We start from the raw sequence: 15,575 nt of genomic DNA, 5'->3' as shown, positions 1-15,575 counted from the left end.
GGGAAGGGCTCTGATGCATTCTGGGTTTTGTTACAGTAACGGAAACACAGAAAAATCTAAACCCTATTCTTTACAAATACAGATTATTAAAAGATAACAAAAAATCTGCAACTGGAAATATTTTTAACATACAGTTAGGGAGAGTGCACAGAGGTTACGTGAATATTGTCATTTCTGCGAGTACAAACAAAAATGACCATGTAAGATTTGTCGATATGATTATCCCAACTGGTTTCCACAACCAGGCAAAAAAGCCCCCCCTCCTCCTCCTCCAAAAATAAATTATAGGAGAATTAAAAATTAATAAATAAATGAATGAATAAATAATAATAATGCACTTTAAAAAGGGGAACACCACAAGCCCCTCCCCCTGGAAAGACCCAGAGATAAAGGGAGGACCAGAAAGCAGGATAAAGGGAAAGGATAATAAACACTTAATCCTTTCTCTACACTCATTTAGGTCAGCTGTCTGTCAGTCAATAACCCAGGGTCCATGCAGTCCATAAGCATGTGATCCATCGACTTATTTGGCCCAATGGCATCCACGAGACTGGGCCAAGATGGATGACAGAGCAACAATAATGACTGACTCATTAAGTATTTTCAATTAGCAGCATGATGATACGGTATTGTACATACATGGGTTGTTAACCCCAACGGATATGCACAATCCATAGTAAAACATTGTTTATTAAATTGGTGTATATTGGTGACAATAAACATCTGCCACAGTGTGAATGTTTCTATTCTCCTACCTTACTGTATATAGGGCTTTCTGTGCTCCACATTCACTGTTCTCTGGCAAACAAATGAAGTGAACTCTGCAGAAGCGCGAGCCGAAAATACGTACAATCAGCTGTCACAGGAGGATTAAGCGTCGCTCTAATGCTCGAGCCACAACACTGAACTCTGCCTACATGTGAGCAGATGTGGTGCTCCTTAAATTACACTGCAGACCTAATGACCTAGATTGCTGGGTGGAAACCCTGGCTGGCTCTCAATCTCATTACTGCCTTTATATGCTGGGAGTGAATCACTGCTGCTACACTAGACTTCCGTTCTAGAGGGTCACCAGACTGCCACAATGGAAAATGCAGATTTTAACTTCCACTGAAAACAAATTTCAGTGGTTGGGTTTAAATTTTGGACAAAAAACAAACAAACAAACCAAAAAAACAACAAAAAACAAAAACAAAAACAAAAAAACAGGGATTTTTTTATGATTCATTTCTGATTTTCTGCTGGTGAAATAGCTTGAAGCTGTGCTGCTCCTTTATACATTTGACATGGGATTTAAAACTTTCTCTGCTTGTTACAAAATGGAAAACCTGGATGCCTAAGAGGCAACAGGCACATCCCAGAGTTTTCCCTGACCATAGTGGCAGCTTCTCGCTTTCCTGAGCCTCGCGGATCAAGAGATTAAAATCCTTTGGGCAGGGTGTCCGATTAAATGGGTTTGATATGCTCTCTGTGCTTTCCCTTCCCCAGATACAGCTCCACCAGTCAGTAACACACAAGTCAGCAGTTAGATAGGGAGAAAATATTACCTACAATGAGGCAATCCACTATATTGTCATTGGAATAATTTTTTACCAAATGTCAAACACTGTGAAAGGTTTTTTTGCCGAAGTGCAATATTACACTTCTAAAAAAAAAATGTTTTTTCTTCACGAAAAGTAAAAAAAGAAAAGAAAAAAAGACCAAGCTTTTTTTTTATTTATTGACATTCAAGATGAATAAAGGCACAACGTATTATCTGACAAAACGTTTGGATATTGCTTTTCAATCCGTGGAAATCAATTTTTTCTCTCAAATTTTGTGAATGAGAAATGCTATTCTTCCATCACCAAAAGATCCAGCCATAAAGCCTCTTCAAAGCACAAGAATTCAACATGAACTATTAGTTAACATGTAACTTGTTGCAATAAAGATAAATGAAACCATACGTTTTCATGGGAAAGATAAGCAATGGTGATGATAGTGTGATTGCTGTAATACGATCTAGTGGCTTTTATTTGGTGGGTTTCCTGCTGGGATAAGGGACTATTTACACAAGCCTTCATTTGTTTGCTAAGAACATAAGAAAACAAAAGTCAAATGAAGGGGGTAAGACAGTAAGAAGAGATAAGGGCAAGTTTGATACCAAAGCTAAAGATCTTTTCAGAGCTTGTGAAAAGGAATACAATTAAATTAACAACAATTAGTCTGAAAATTGGAAGAAAAAGAGTAAGATACAGATGATGAAGATGATCACGATTACTGCAGTCTACTTTCTGTAATTTTCCATTCTTGCCCTTTTGTTAACTTACTTAATTGTCTGTATAATTTGTCTAAGTTTTCGGTTAGACAAGTAAGTGCGATGCGCTCCAGACTCTAAACATGTTTTGGCACTTGAAATTCTTCTATCCTGCCAGCAACAATGCTTTAATTAGAATTATGTGCTACTTGACAGCTGTTTGGCCCCTTCCTCATTAACAGTGATTACAGCAATCCTATAATAAATGATTTAAGATCATAAGTGTGTAAAGCACTATTTTTATGCTCTGTGGTGTTTGCTAGATTTCTGGGAAATTAGTCAATTTATTCTCTCAAAATTAATTTATATGCAATGACTGAAGTGACAATGAACATGTTTATTTGGAGAGATTTAAAAAAAAAAAAAAAGAGTATAGGCCTAAATATATGTGCCAATCATTAAAATATGGAAAAGTGCTAAAAGGCACGGCAGCCATAAGGTGCTATACTGTGTATGCATTGTATTGGCTTATATCCTATTAAAATGACAGTGTAGCTATAGGTAAGACTTCAAAATGACATAAGCTTTAAGGATCTGCAGATGGATAGTTGCAATAGGGGGGGGAAAAAAAGAAGATGTTTAATATGCCACATTTTTTTTTGGGGGGGGGGGGGGGGGGGGATCGATCTTGTATAAACAACTTCATATGAGTATTGTTAGGGCCTTGGTCACCTACAGGCGTCCCTGAGGGAAGCAGCATAAACTGAGAGGGAAGAAGATGAGCCATCTCATCTAGGGTGACATGTCCATGTCTATTATAGGAATATTAAGGTGATTTTTCGTTAAGCATCTGTGCTCTGCAAACCAGGAAACGTCCATCAGTGTGATTTACGGCCTTGTCTCTGTATGTGTGTGAATGGATGTGTGCGGTCGTGATGTGTGAGTGATGCCAGCGGTGCTGACAGTCGATCTATCTGCTCAGGCCTCCAGTGTCTGCTGGAGCTACCGGCTGCTTCCAGCACCACGGACAGCGCCACCAGCAAGAAGCCGGTGGTTCAAACTAGAAGCAACTTTACCAAGGTAATAAGGGAGGGAGGAAGGGAGAGAGGGGGGGGGGCACATTAAAAACACCCAACATCCTTTCTGTGTGTTCTCGGGCTGAATTAACCATTTTATGCTTTAAAATAACTCATCGTGCATCAGTCTCTGTAATGCGACCCGGCTGTAACAGCTCCTGGAGCCTAAAAGGTGGACTAACTGAATTTAGGGGAGCTCTCTGAACACATGACATCATCTCCCAGAAAAGGGAAGAAAAAAAATACACCCGGGATTCAGGATTCACTGCTTGTATCTCCGATGCAAATAATACCTGGCAAAGCTAATTTCACTTTAGCGACTTACGATTATTCTTCACGTCCACTGCGTCGTTAAACGTGATGAGAAAGATGTGTCGGTCATTAAAACACAGACACAGGCTACATCTGCAACGATGTGTTCGTGTTTGACCACAGGAAAATAAGGGCTACTGGTTCAAGGGCCTTCGTGGGTACAACGTGGCACTGAACCATTACTGACCTCGCTCTGATTTTTTATTTTTAGAATATTTTACTCTAATGTCCTGGCAGATCGATAATGTAAGATTCACGCAGTTGTGCGCGTGTCTGCGCGCGTAAGTGACAGCAAGCACATGGCGGCCGTTTCTAGTACAACACACTGACACACATCGGAGGCTCGACGGGGCAATAATCAGCTTGTGATTCGGGTTTCTGATGCGTCCTTGGTCTGCCCTGCGTTCATTCATCTTGTGCAGGCTCGATAGAAATCTGATGCACATCCATTATACGGCCGGTAATCATATCTACGGGGTCATAAATGAGGGCGAAAGACAGAAAAAAAGATGGAGAAAAAAACGCTGCAAGTCGATAGGCTACTTACCGGGGTTTTATCTTGCTGGCTCGGGACTCCATTGCTGTCTGATGCTGCTAATGGTTTCATAATGAAAAAATGTTCACCGGGCTAAAATCTAACATCCCGGACCTGCTCTATGCTACAGCATAGACCCTCATTTTCATCCAAAGCGACCTGCCCTTTCCCCTCCCTCAGCTGCGCCGTCTCCCTGGAAGGAGGCGGCGGCTTGTCAGTTTTGGGAGTATCCGCTGTTCCTTGGCCTGATTTGACACTCCAAACCGACACCACCTTCTGCGTTTATTCCAGCCACCCCGCTTCTTCCAACAGAAATATCTTAAAATCACCGAAAAGGAGGAGGAGGACAGAGGGGGAAAAATCCTTTTATCCAAGCGAAGAAAAACAGCCAGCGTCTTCTCTCCGCGCAATTGACAATCACATCTCCAAGCGGAGAGCAGCGGCGCGCGATAAGAACGCAGAAACAGGGGAAAAGATGGGAAAAATGGCTGACAACACTTTCACTCACGTTTACTCCCTCCGCCTTCCTTCCCTCTCTATCTCTTTCTCCCTCCCTCTCGCGAAAGTAAAGCGACACACGCGAAAACACACACGCACGCCTTTATGCACCATTAGATTATTTGAAGACCGAGACGCCTGCAGCCTCCGCTGAGGTACTGTACGTTAAACCCAGCGGTTTGTTTGTAACGGGAGCAGGGGGATGTGTGTATGTGTGTCCGTGGTGGTGGAGGAGGGGGAGGGAGGTGGTGGTGGTGGTGGAGGAAGAAGAGGAAGGGGGGTGGGGGGATAAGGACCTCCTCCCTGCCTGAGAGTGATGCTGTCAGAGCAGCCACTATGGCTGTGCTCATCTGGAGGACTTACAACACCTCAGCTCTGATAGAGAGATAGAAGAGGGTGGATGATTAAATAAAAATGAGGAAGATGGATGAAAAGCAATGTCCAAGGAGAGATAGAAGGTGATACACAGCTGAGAAGTGGGAGGAAGGCGATAAGTCCAAAAGGTAAAAAGAGGTAGAGGGAAACAGAGGGATGAAGAATTGGTTGGTAGAGAAGAGCACAGTGGAATAATGCCATTATCCCTCACTTCAGCACCAGACCATGGCTGGAGCTTGTTGGCATAGAAACGGAAAAAGGAAAGCCATTTCCTGGGTGGAGAGATGGCAGCACTTCCTCCTGAGTGTGAGAGTAAAATATGGAAAGAGAGGAAACAGTAGCATTGCTTCTCCGGAGAGGTGAAAGCATTCACAGGGGGCTCACTGCAGGAACACAGACTGGCAGCAATGATGTCACACTGTCACTCAGCTGGAATAGCCATAGCAACTGGGTGAGCACGAGCCCCCTGCACCCACCCACTCATCTACCCATCCAGCCCGCTACACACCCTCTAGGGCCTTCAGTTGCTGTGGCGACGGAGGCAGCAAGACATGCTGAAATGGAGGCAGGGAGGGGAGAGAGTGCATAAAATAGAAAAGTGGCAATAGACTCTTCCACTTCACTCAGCTGTACTACAGCGAGCAGCAGCATCACCAATCAAACACACAACATTACATTTTGCTTTCTGAGAGGAAGAAAAGTACTTCTTATATGTGTGTGTTCAGGTGGGAGGCCATGCCTGTGGAGACTCTAGATACTGGATAAATAGAAGGCTCTCTCTCTCTCTCTCTCTATATATATATATATATATATATATATATATATATATCTGCTGACAGACTGAGATATGAGGAGGACTACACAATGACAGAAACTGCACCACAGGGAACAATGAGGATTTAGACAGCAAAACCAAAGGCAACAAACTTGCTACTCGCCACAAAACAACCAGGAATTAAGCTTAGAAACAACACGCAGAGCACAAAACATTAAAAGAAGAGTCGTGTCTGTTTACACGTTATCTATACTCAACATCAGATTAAACTATAAAATCACATAGAATCTCGAATAGTAGATATACCATTTATTATCATTTATTCTTTTGGTCATTGTTCAGTTATCATATTCCTGCATTGTTGCAGGTCTCAGTCATTTTGTCACCACTGTCTGTTTTTTAGCATTTTGCAAAACTGCTGGAGGAGGATGAATCAGTTCCCTTTCGGCATCAATGCATCACTTTGTTACACAACATGAAACGAGAAATATTACTAACAAATTTATTTTTAGGCACATTAACTAAAACGGTGAACCTTTTTTGCACTTTTTTTTAACTTCACTTTAATATAATGTGTATTTTTTGGTTCTGGACTGTGGCCAAAACACAAAACATAACCTGCAGGTATCATGCAGAAGCTGTGACAGGCAGTATCTTTGGCATTTCATAGCATCACAAATGAATCAAAAATGAAGCAGTGCTTTGCTCCAGCTCTATATTATTCACATCCATAAGCAGGAATCATAATATGATTTTAGAGCCTCATACTTAAGATGGATCTAAATGGTGCAAACAACCATTTGTAAAGCCCGTGCAATATAAACTTAATTTCTGACAAAGACTGATGAACATTTGAAAATGAAACAATAACTAATCCAATAAAACCACTGACACATTATTTTTTCATGTATGCAGACAGCTGATGCTGTAGCCTTTTAGTAAAGAGTCTGGCTGCTCCGCTTCAGACAATGCTTAGAAAGCAGCGTACTACACGCTGGTTTTGGAGCTGCTCCAGTCAAAGCAATGGGGATGTGAGTGGGAGGCGGAGAGGGGGAGGGAAGCTGGAGACCCGGTATGACATCACCTCTCCTGCCCCGGAGCAATGATGTAATGTATCAAAACAACCAAAAAGCTCAGGTGCTTGGCTGTGCAGCCCAGTCATTAATGTCTCCAACAATTGCCGGCGGGGGGAGGACCAGGGCATCATTACATCACCTCGGCAACGTGGTTGCGTCTGGGGAATATCAGACCCTCCTGCCCAGCCCCCCTTGTTTAAAGCTTTCATAGCAAGCTCATTTAAAGGAACAAACAAGCCAATTAATCATTTTTTTAGTGACTAATCACAAGCTCAAGGTAAAGGGAAAGAGGCAGGTGAGCATCGATCTTGGGAGATTGTCAGAGTGACATGAAAAATGCTACTTGAAACACCAGTAATGAACTTGATCTCAATTGCAGTGTGTGCTAAATGCATGAGGTGGGTGAGGGGCCTCATCTGCCATTTGTAAACCGCCTGTGAACCCAGTCAGGCTTCAATTGTTCCATGCATTTATAGGGAAAGGCCATGTGATTGTGTTGTGCCTGCTGATATGTGGCATTAGGGCACTAAAAAACTCATTACACTGCTGGATCAAACACCCCTGCATAGACATGACACACATGCACAGCCAAGTATTTCAATGGCGATAGCAGCATAAGGCACTCATAAATCAAGCATTTTCTTGGCACCAGCAAAGCAGGATCAAATTGTTCAGTATTACAGCAACATGTAAGAAAAAAATAATGCAAGAGAAAAATGCCTTTCTTTGCCAAATCCCAGACATACATGCACAAAATCAAACCAACCAGCACTGCATGACTGAGCTGTAGTTACTCAAACTTTAATGTCATCACCTCATGATCTTTCTTTTGGGATAGTTGAAAGCAGATTGAAGACACATGGATAAAACAACATCACTGGTATTGCAGATGACTGAGCAATGGAGGATTTCACAGACATTTCTGTCCACTCAGCTGATCCCACAGTAAATCCTAGTTGTGGAGGAGTTGCCCACCCAAGAAGTTAAAAAAAAAAAAAAACTTTATTAACCTGATTTACTGGCACACAGTGAATTGAAGGTTGTCACCACAGACCACTAACCTCCTTTAATGCACACAAACTTATATTTTTTTTATCAGAAAAAAAAATCAGAACAATAAATATGACAGGAGTTATTCTTTTTAACAGATTACTGTGTGTATGATGCATTGTCTTTAGGACACCCTTGATGCTCTAGAAAAATCTGAAACAGACATCTTACTTAAGTACTACACCTGTTAATGTATACTTGTCTTTTTGTCTTAATTGATTTATTTGAACTAAAAAAACAAACAAAAAAAAACAACAACTTGCTGTTATGCTCATAAGATGACTAAAAAAAACTCCATAGGATCAATCAGCCACAGACACCTTATACATCAGCACTTTGTGGAAGACACACAGTGGCCATTAGAGGATCAAACTCAACATACTTTGATTTATTGATCTGTCTCTAACCTTGTTCGGTGAATTTGTAACCCCACGTGTAGAGAGAACACAGCGCATTAATCCTTGATGCCAGTCCCATTACGCTGGCTCTAAATAACTTTGTTAGAACGCAAAAGATGATCTAATAAAGAGACTCCATTTTCATACTTGCTACAGCCCGAGGGATCATTTCATTTTTCAAGCTGTTATCACCTCCACGCTGCTCTGAAAATAATTTGACAGAAACTCAGGCAACCAGGCACATCTGAAAGATTACACTTGTAGGTTCACAGGGGCATAACATCTGTTGTGCCCGTGCACCTGCTACAAGGTGCATAAATAGGAAAAGTGAATCAAAAGACATGTTTTCAGAGAATAAGCAACAAAGTGAGATAGTTTCCAAATGAGTGACAGGTTGATCAGTGACTAGAGGTTTCCGGATCAAGTTAACGACTGACTGTAGAAGCGAATGAACTGGAAGTCGTTAGCACTGAATGCTGTCGGAGCGAGCCGAATTATGTGGTTTTAGTGTCACAGTTACAACTGCATGTGTCGACTCATTCTTAATCAGTGGAAAGAAAAGGAAATCTTTAACCACAAAAGTTCAAATGCACCTGAAAAGCTAAAACTATACAATTAACAACTGATGGACACCATCAACTCATTATCAGTAAAATCCCAAATGCAGCATACAACGCTATTAGGATCAGCTAAATTCAAGATATTCATAGGGTCTTTATGTACCAATTAGCAAAAATATTCAAATCAATCAGTGTTCACCTGGATAGGATGGATCAGATGGATGGACTGGCATTCATGTGGCTATTAACTTGACAGTCTATAACATCATAAAGCCTTTGCAGACCAAGCTCACACCCTGATGGCAATGACGTCAAACTTGTTTCTCCAGGGACAATGAATTCTGCCACACCACAAACACTGTTTAGAAATGAGTAGAAGGAACATGACCAAGACCAAGGTGTTGGCGCAGGGCTGTTAAACTCCCACTATCTTATCAAACATCCCTGCAAAATGCGGTGACTGGCACTGGCCAAACAAAGATGAAGCTGACAGGAATCCGATTAGCTTTGGAAGTATTTAGTCATAAGAAAAGACTATCAATATTCCTTCTATGGAGACCATCAATGTTTGCACATTTTTCCAAAACAATCCATCCAAGAGCAGTTAAGATATTTCAGTCTATACCAATATGATGGACAAACAATCTGGCTGACACTGACGTTAATTGGGCTGAGAATTTACCGTGAGATCTTCAGTAGACCTGCAAACTGTAGCAGATGATACAAATCACATTTGTACAACTACCTTCACTGTGAAAACTATCCTAACAATTTCAATCTGTTGATGAGTTAGAGGGAAGAGTGCACAATGACTAGTTAATAGAACCTTAATGAGACACATGGTCATTATGTCAGGATTTAAAACCGGCTTCATACTTTAAATTGCTGGAAAGTGTGCAGAGTCAGATACAAATGGATTAATTGTCCGTATGGAATTTAATGCACCTTCTGAATTACCTTTTAGATTTCAACACTTCATTGCCTTTTACAAATTTACATAAGAAGATATTACCTTATGCAAGTTCTATTCTTCAATTTTATTGACGGATCATGGTTCATATCAGTATCAATTCAGTACCACTGACATTTCAATATGAGGAGTTTCAATAAAAGGCTGATTTCATGTCTGTATGCAGGTCTGTCATTTCAAACAGAGCCAAGAAAAATAACACTAAAACACAATCATCACATTCCCACTTTCTCAGCTTTTTGACAGCTTTAGGGAACTTTGAGAAATGAGTTGGTGAGATAAGTTGTCATTTTACCCCTTATTTACCCGGTCACTACAGTAAACAAATCTAACATTTGTTTCTAATTGTTTGGAGAGATTTTGATCAAATTTAAGTGATAAACACCATTAAAAAGACGCCCAGAGTACCATGTTATCATCGCCGTGCAGGCTCATTACCATTGAAATAAATGTCATCTGTCAAGCCTTTTGAAAATACTCAACTTTCAAAAAAGGTCTTTGAATGTCAAAACTGACATGAAAAGCACATCAAATGTCAGTAAGCGTGTTCTAGCACACTGGTTGAGAAATGAGGCGCAGCCTGTAAATGAGTACTTGATTTTGTTCACTTGCACGAGGCAGCGTTTCAGCTGTATTATCAGGTCTGAACTCTCCCAAAATATCTGCTCTATTTCCATCAAAGCATAATGTTTGATATTTGGCTATTAATAACTATAAACACTGATTGTGTCTCTGTAGTCCATGCTGGGAAAAGAGGCGTGGGTGTTTCATTTCAAAGAAACAAAGGAAACTTAAGCTGCAGCTGTAAATGAAAATGCATATTTATTACATTACATATATACATGTATAACACTACAGAAAATAAAAGGGATGATCATTTCCTTCAGCAATGACCATAATCAAGAGACTGTTGAGATTTTAATTACTTTAAAATAAGCAGAACCTTTGGGGCTGAAGCGGTGTGCTGAATAATCAGCTGCTCAGAGAATAAACTGGAAACGAGGATTTATTATTTGTTTCAGGTTAAAACAATTATTTGCTAGTGTACCAAGTTTATTATATAACTCATAACATTATCTGTCTATATTTTTTAAAATCTGACAACATATATCTTCAATATTATGACTGATCTGTATATTTTATGGCCCAAATGATGACTGAATCAATAATTGATAAAGAACATAATTAAGTCAGGAAGGAGATAAGTGTAGGAAACTGTTTCTCTACTCCTTGGTGTAGTGCCTATACAATGCCTATTTCGACACCGGGGCTTTTGTGTCCCTGCACAGCTGAAGCGGAGCAGGTTGTCACAAAGGACAGCTCTAAAAATAGGAGCTCGGCTTTTCTGCGGCCGAAAGTGGCAGGTTTTGTTCTCTCTGCATTTATCAGCAAGTCTGACTGCTCAACACTTTGAGCCCTGATCTTTTCAACCTCTTTGTCATAATCCATCTCTGCTTAAACACTGCAGGACTCTGTGATGAAATACTGAGATATGGTATATACCCTTCCTCACCTATTGGTAATGCTATGTTTGTACACTTTGCGCTGCATAAACTGCTCTTTTAGAGGTTAGATAGGTCTCGAAATGGCTGTTTTACACTTTTCAAAGCCATCATGATCGAGCAATCCAGCAGCAATGGCAAGACCAACCAGAACCACACCCACACAGCAGGAATAATAATCCAAAATTTGATCATGCTGATGTTGTGATAATTCAATTGGAGTGTGTGTGGTGCAGACTTCACCCTTTATCAGCCTTCATGCCAGGAAGTCGATGTATTTATTAAGGAAGTCTACTACTACCTACAGATATGAGGGAAGAGACGCAGATAAAACCACCAGGAGAAGCACAAACACAGACATCTAGAACACACAGACAGAAGAAGAAACACACCCACACTAGGAAACAAGACATAACACTGTTAACAGATACGGTACCTGGGGTTTATTGCATTCCTGGAAGCCGGGTTAAGGAGAGCGCCGTGGAAAAAGGAGAAAAGATCAAAGTTATCAAACATGTCACTTGCTAGTCGAGTGAGAAAAAAAGTTGGTAAAAGCTCCACGGCTATCTATAAATCAACCATTTTCAAGTTTCTATTGTTCTGTTACTTGTTATGACAAGAGTTCCCATGTTAAGGCAGATAACTTCAGCCAAAGTGTATCTCCTCTGAAAACAAAGATGATATCGACCTACATGGCAAAATCTTTCATTGTTCCAGGACTCGACAGCCCAATTCATCTTCAAGGTGAAAATATAACTTTTCTCTGTACTCTTAGACAAGGACTGTTATAAAGAACACACATTCACTTGCATCATTATTCTGCCTTGCACACACATACCTCAGCATGCCTGTAGACTACTGAACAGATCACTTCCAACTGCTGGGTTTTTTTCCTTACCACTGCAGGCTAATTTGGATCTCTAAGCAGACAATAAGACTCACTGGGTTTTCTTTAAAAATTGCATTTGCTAACCATGCAGCACTCAGTACAGCAGCTTATCTGTGAAGCAAGCTTAGCACAGGCAGGAATAGGACCACATTTTTCGAAAACCAATACAGGCATTCACTCTCTCACACAGAGTTAGGAGAGGTTGACAACACACTCATGTTTGTTCAATAAATATCAAGCTCCAGCTGATTACCTGGATTAGAACAGCTTTAGTATAAAGACCGGAAACGAGGATAAGGGCAACCTGGTGCAATAAAGCTACACATTGTTGTCCACACACTTGGGTTATTGTAAGGATTAAACAAGATGTGATGCAATAATGGATGAGCTTTAGGAGTGGTGGTAGGAGGACTTATTACATTTGAACAGTGCTAGCAGTTTCTCTTGTTGCCAGTGTTTACGCTAAACTATGCCAGGCTAAGCTAAGCTAACTGCTAGCTTGGTCCAGCCTCTTAAATATTGTAGAGGGACGAGTCTGTACACCAAAGTCACCAAAATACAATATTATGACCTATGAAGAAGACCTGAAAGAAAAAAAATATATTAAGTCACATCAAAAAAGCTTTTATTGTTGTTTCTTTTTTAAACCTGCCATCCACAAAGTGCACCGATGACATATGGGCCATCTGTAGAATCTCCCATATATCATTTTCTGAAGTGCTTCTGAAGATCAATACATCTCGGAGAAACTGATAACATCCTCACACAAACTTCTTCAGTGTGTAATGCAATATTTTTGTTCAACACCTTAAATTAAAGCTGAGAGTCGTCTGCCCTTCAACTGCAACTCGAATTTCTCACTTCACGTCTGCTGTGGTGCGGAAAATGTGAAAACTGCGTCACTGCTTCAATATTCCTGGGCCTCACTGTACATCTTAAAGCGGTCAGTGGATGAGTGAGCAATGTCACTGTCAAGGACACTCCAACAGAGCACATGATTGCTGATGGACACATTGGCTGTTTGGGATTAAACCTGCGACCTTCTGATTATAGGGCGGCCTTGCTAACCACCAGGGCTCCTTGGTGGAGAAAAGGAGTAAAAGGAGTATTGATTGCCTGCCTCCTGCTGCTTGTGTAATTATAGAACATCTGTTTGGGGCCTTGGATGTCCTGCTGGACACCAAGTAAACCCAGAGGAAGGAATATTATTCATCCACACAGAGAGTCTGGGGTGTCTACAGGGGGTCTGAGGAGTTTTATTGGAAGGGGGGGGGGGGGGGGGGGGGACAGATGGTAATATGTTTAAAATCTGTAATGGATAAAATCGGCAGCGTGGTAAACACAAAGCCTTAACAGGAGCCATATTGACATTTCATTTCAGAGTGAGTGACAGAATCTGCACAAAGACCTCTAGCAAGTGCCTGAGTGAGAGATCAGAGACACAATCTGTGTGTGCATGTCGGTATGTGTGTGCGTCAGGTCGACAGCAAAAATGGCTGTTGATATTAGCGGAAGAGATGGAGCGTGTGAGATTAAGTGCAAAATGGAGAGCGACTGAGAAATGGAGATTATGAGCATTTGCTACAGAGAATATATAAAGATCAAGTGTGTGCGTGTATATATGTGTGTGTGTTTTCATTCTGAACAAGGCACACAAGTGTCAACTCACTGCTCTGAGCACGCAGGAGGCATGTGTTGAATCCTAAACACGGCCCTCTTTCACTGCCCCGATTCATCTCTAGAAGCAGAAATGTGTTTTTATATATCTGCCTCCATCGATTTAAATAACAGAACTGTCTGCAGAGTGTCTAATGATGGAAACTTGAATTTTCAGAGGAGCTTTTCAGATGAGAACACTGACTGCATATAACTTTACATTTCCCGTACCAAACTACAGGAATGAGAGCATGACTCCGTTTTGATATGTAGCCTTACATCATACCTTTAATCAAAAGCTTTTAAAGGTACCCTGCAGAAGAAAAAAGTGTGGTCACCAAGTCTGACAGTAAATCAGAACAGTACTTAGAAAGGAAGCCCAAACTGCCATCTTTCACCATAGAAATACTGCAAAGGGCAGTCCGTTTCTCTACCTGCAGGAAGATGAATTACTAACGCCAGCCGACACACGGCGTCTGCATTGAAGCAATGCAAGTTTGAAATGTGGTTTTAGAACTCCAAAGGTGTTTGGTGTAGTGCTCATAAAAATATCGTCGACAACTTCTCATGTCAGACTCAGACTACACAAGAAATATGTTCATAACAGATATTTATACCTGCAGAATACACAGTGCCTCGACTAATCACGACTTCCATCGTTCATTGTCTGTTGCTGACTGCCGTCTTTTATGGCATCAGCGGACGATAACAAACAAAACTGTGCATGATGCTGGCAGTTCAACCAAGCAAACATTTCGCTTTCACGTTGCCATTTTTTTAAACTGTTGTCTTGTTAAGATTAAAACAAGTACAACTGTACAAGCTCTGTAATAGTGTGGCGTATTTTCCACCTACACCATCAATTATTAGTAGAAACAATTTTCCAGGTTGTAAAAATAATAGAGCCAAATAAAGCTGTGCAGGCAGATTTCAAATTAAGATCTTCCTGTGCCAGAGCCAAGCCAATTATGTGTGAAATCTGGCCACAAAAACACAAGATTAATATCATATGGGCTTCTTTACATCAACTTATAGATATGACCAGTCCTAAATGCACATATTTCCCAATTAATATGTCTAGCATTTAACAGCTTCTGCGTCGCAAATATATGCAGATGAGAAAAAAAGATGGCACTTATTCTGATGATTCATCTATTTAAGTGATTCATTTTAAACTGACCCCTTTTAGTCTAACACTTATTCTTTGCACAGACTAAAACAGCAGCTCTAGTCATCTGTGCTCTCTGAAACAAGACATACAAGTTCACTTCCCCAACAGTAAATTAAACAATTCTGTTTTTTATTTTAAATGCATGCTGTACATCTTTGTATTTCCATTTAATTCCAAGGCACGCTGTATGGAATTGCATAAAGTGTAGCAAACAAACCAGTTAATGAGATCATTTAAAGGAGCAGTTGCATATCTTCCACGGAATGTCAATCCCAAATAAGTCATCCAAATGATAAATGGGGTCCAAACAGGTCCAAATGAAGCCATTAATTTAAAGCGTTCTGAAACTATCTAAATCTACTTGATCAAGGATTTGTACTTTCTTTGAACTCAGAAAATCAAATAATCTTCTCTTCATACAGATGATAGCTCTACTTCAGACTGTGGGGGAGAGTGGGGTCTGCATGGAAGTGTCAGCTCTCCCACTGGGAGTTCC

General features: G+C 40.7%; 1 protein-coding gene across 2 annotated transcripts in view; it reads right to left on the bottom strand.

Moving 5' to 3' along the window:
- The window catches only part of rapgef2b (Rap guanine nucleotide exchange factor 2b), a 107,064-nt gene that overhangs the window by 26,712 nt on the left and 64,777 nt on the right, over positions 1 to 15,575 (bottom strand). The window contains exon 7 of one of the 2 annotated variants that reach the window (XM_085360249.1): positions 11,800 to 11,817. The exons of the other annotated variant lie outside the window; for it this stretch is intronic. Coding sequence (XP_085216375.1) covers positions 11,800 to 11,817 — 18 coding nt within the window. The remainder of the gene's footprint in view (positions 1 to 11,799; positions 11,818 to 15,575) is intronic. 2 annotated transcript variants of the gene reach the window in all.

This window comes from Diplotaxodon limnothrissa, linkage group LG2 (assembly GCF_057381915.1).
Source record: "Diplotaxodon limnothrissa isolate DT_005_m linkage group LG2, D_limnothrissa_male_GT1.1, whole genome shotgun sequence".
NCBI classification, from domain to species: Eukaryota; Metazoa; Chordata; class Actinopteri; order Cichliformes; family Cichlidae; genus Diplotaxodon; species Diplotaxodon limnothrissa.
The sequence above is the reverse complement of the archived record's forward strand: the minus strand, read 5'-3'. Positions and strand labels throughout refer to the sequence as shown.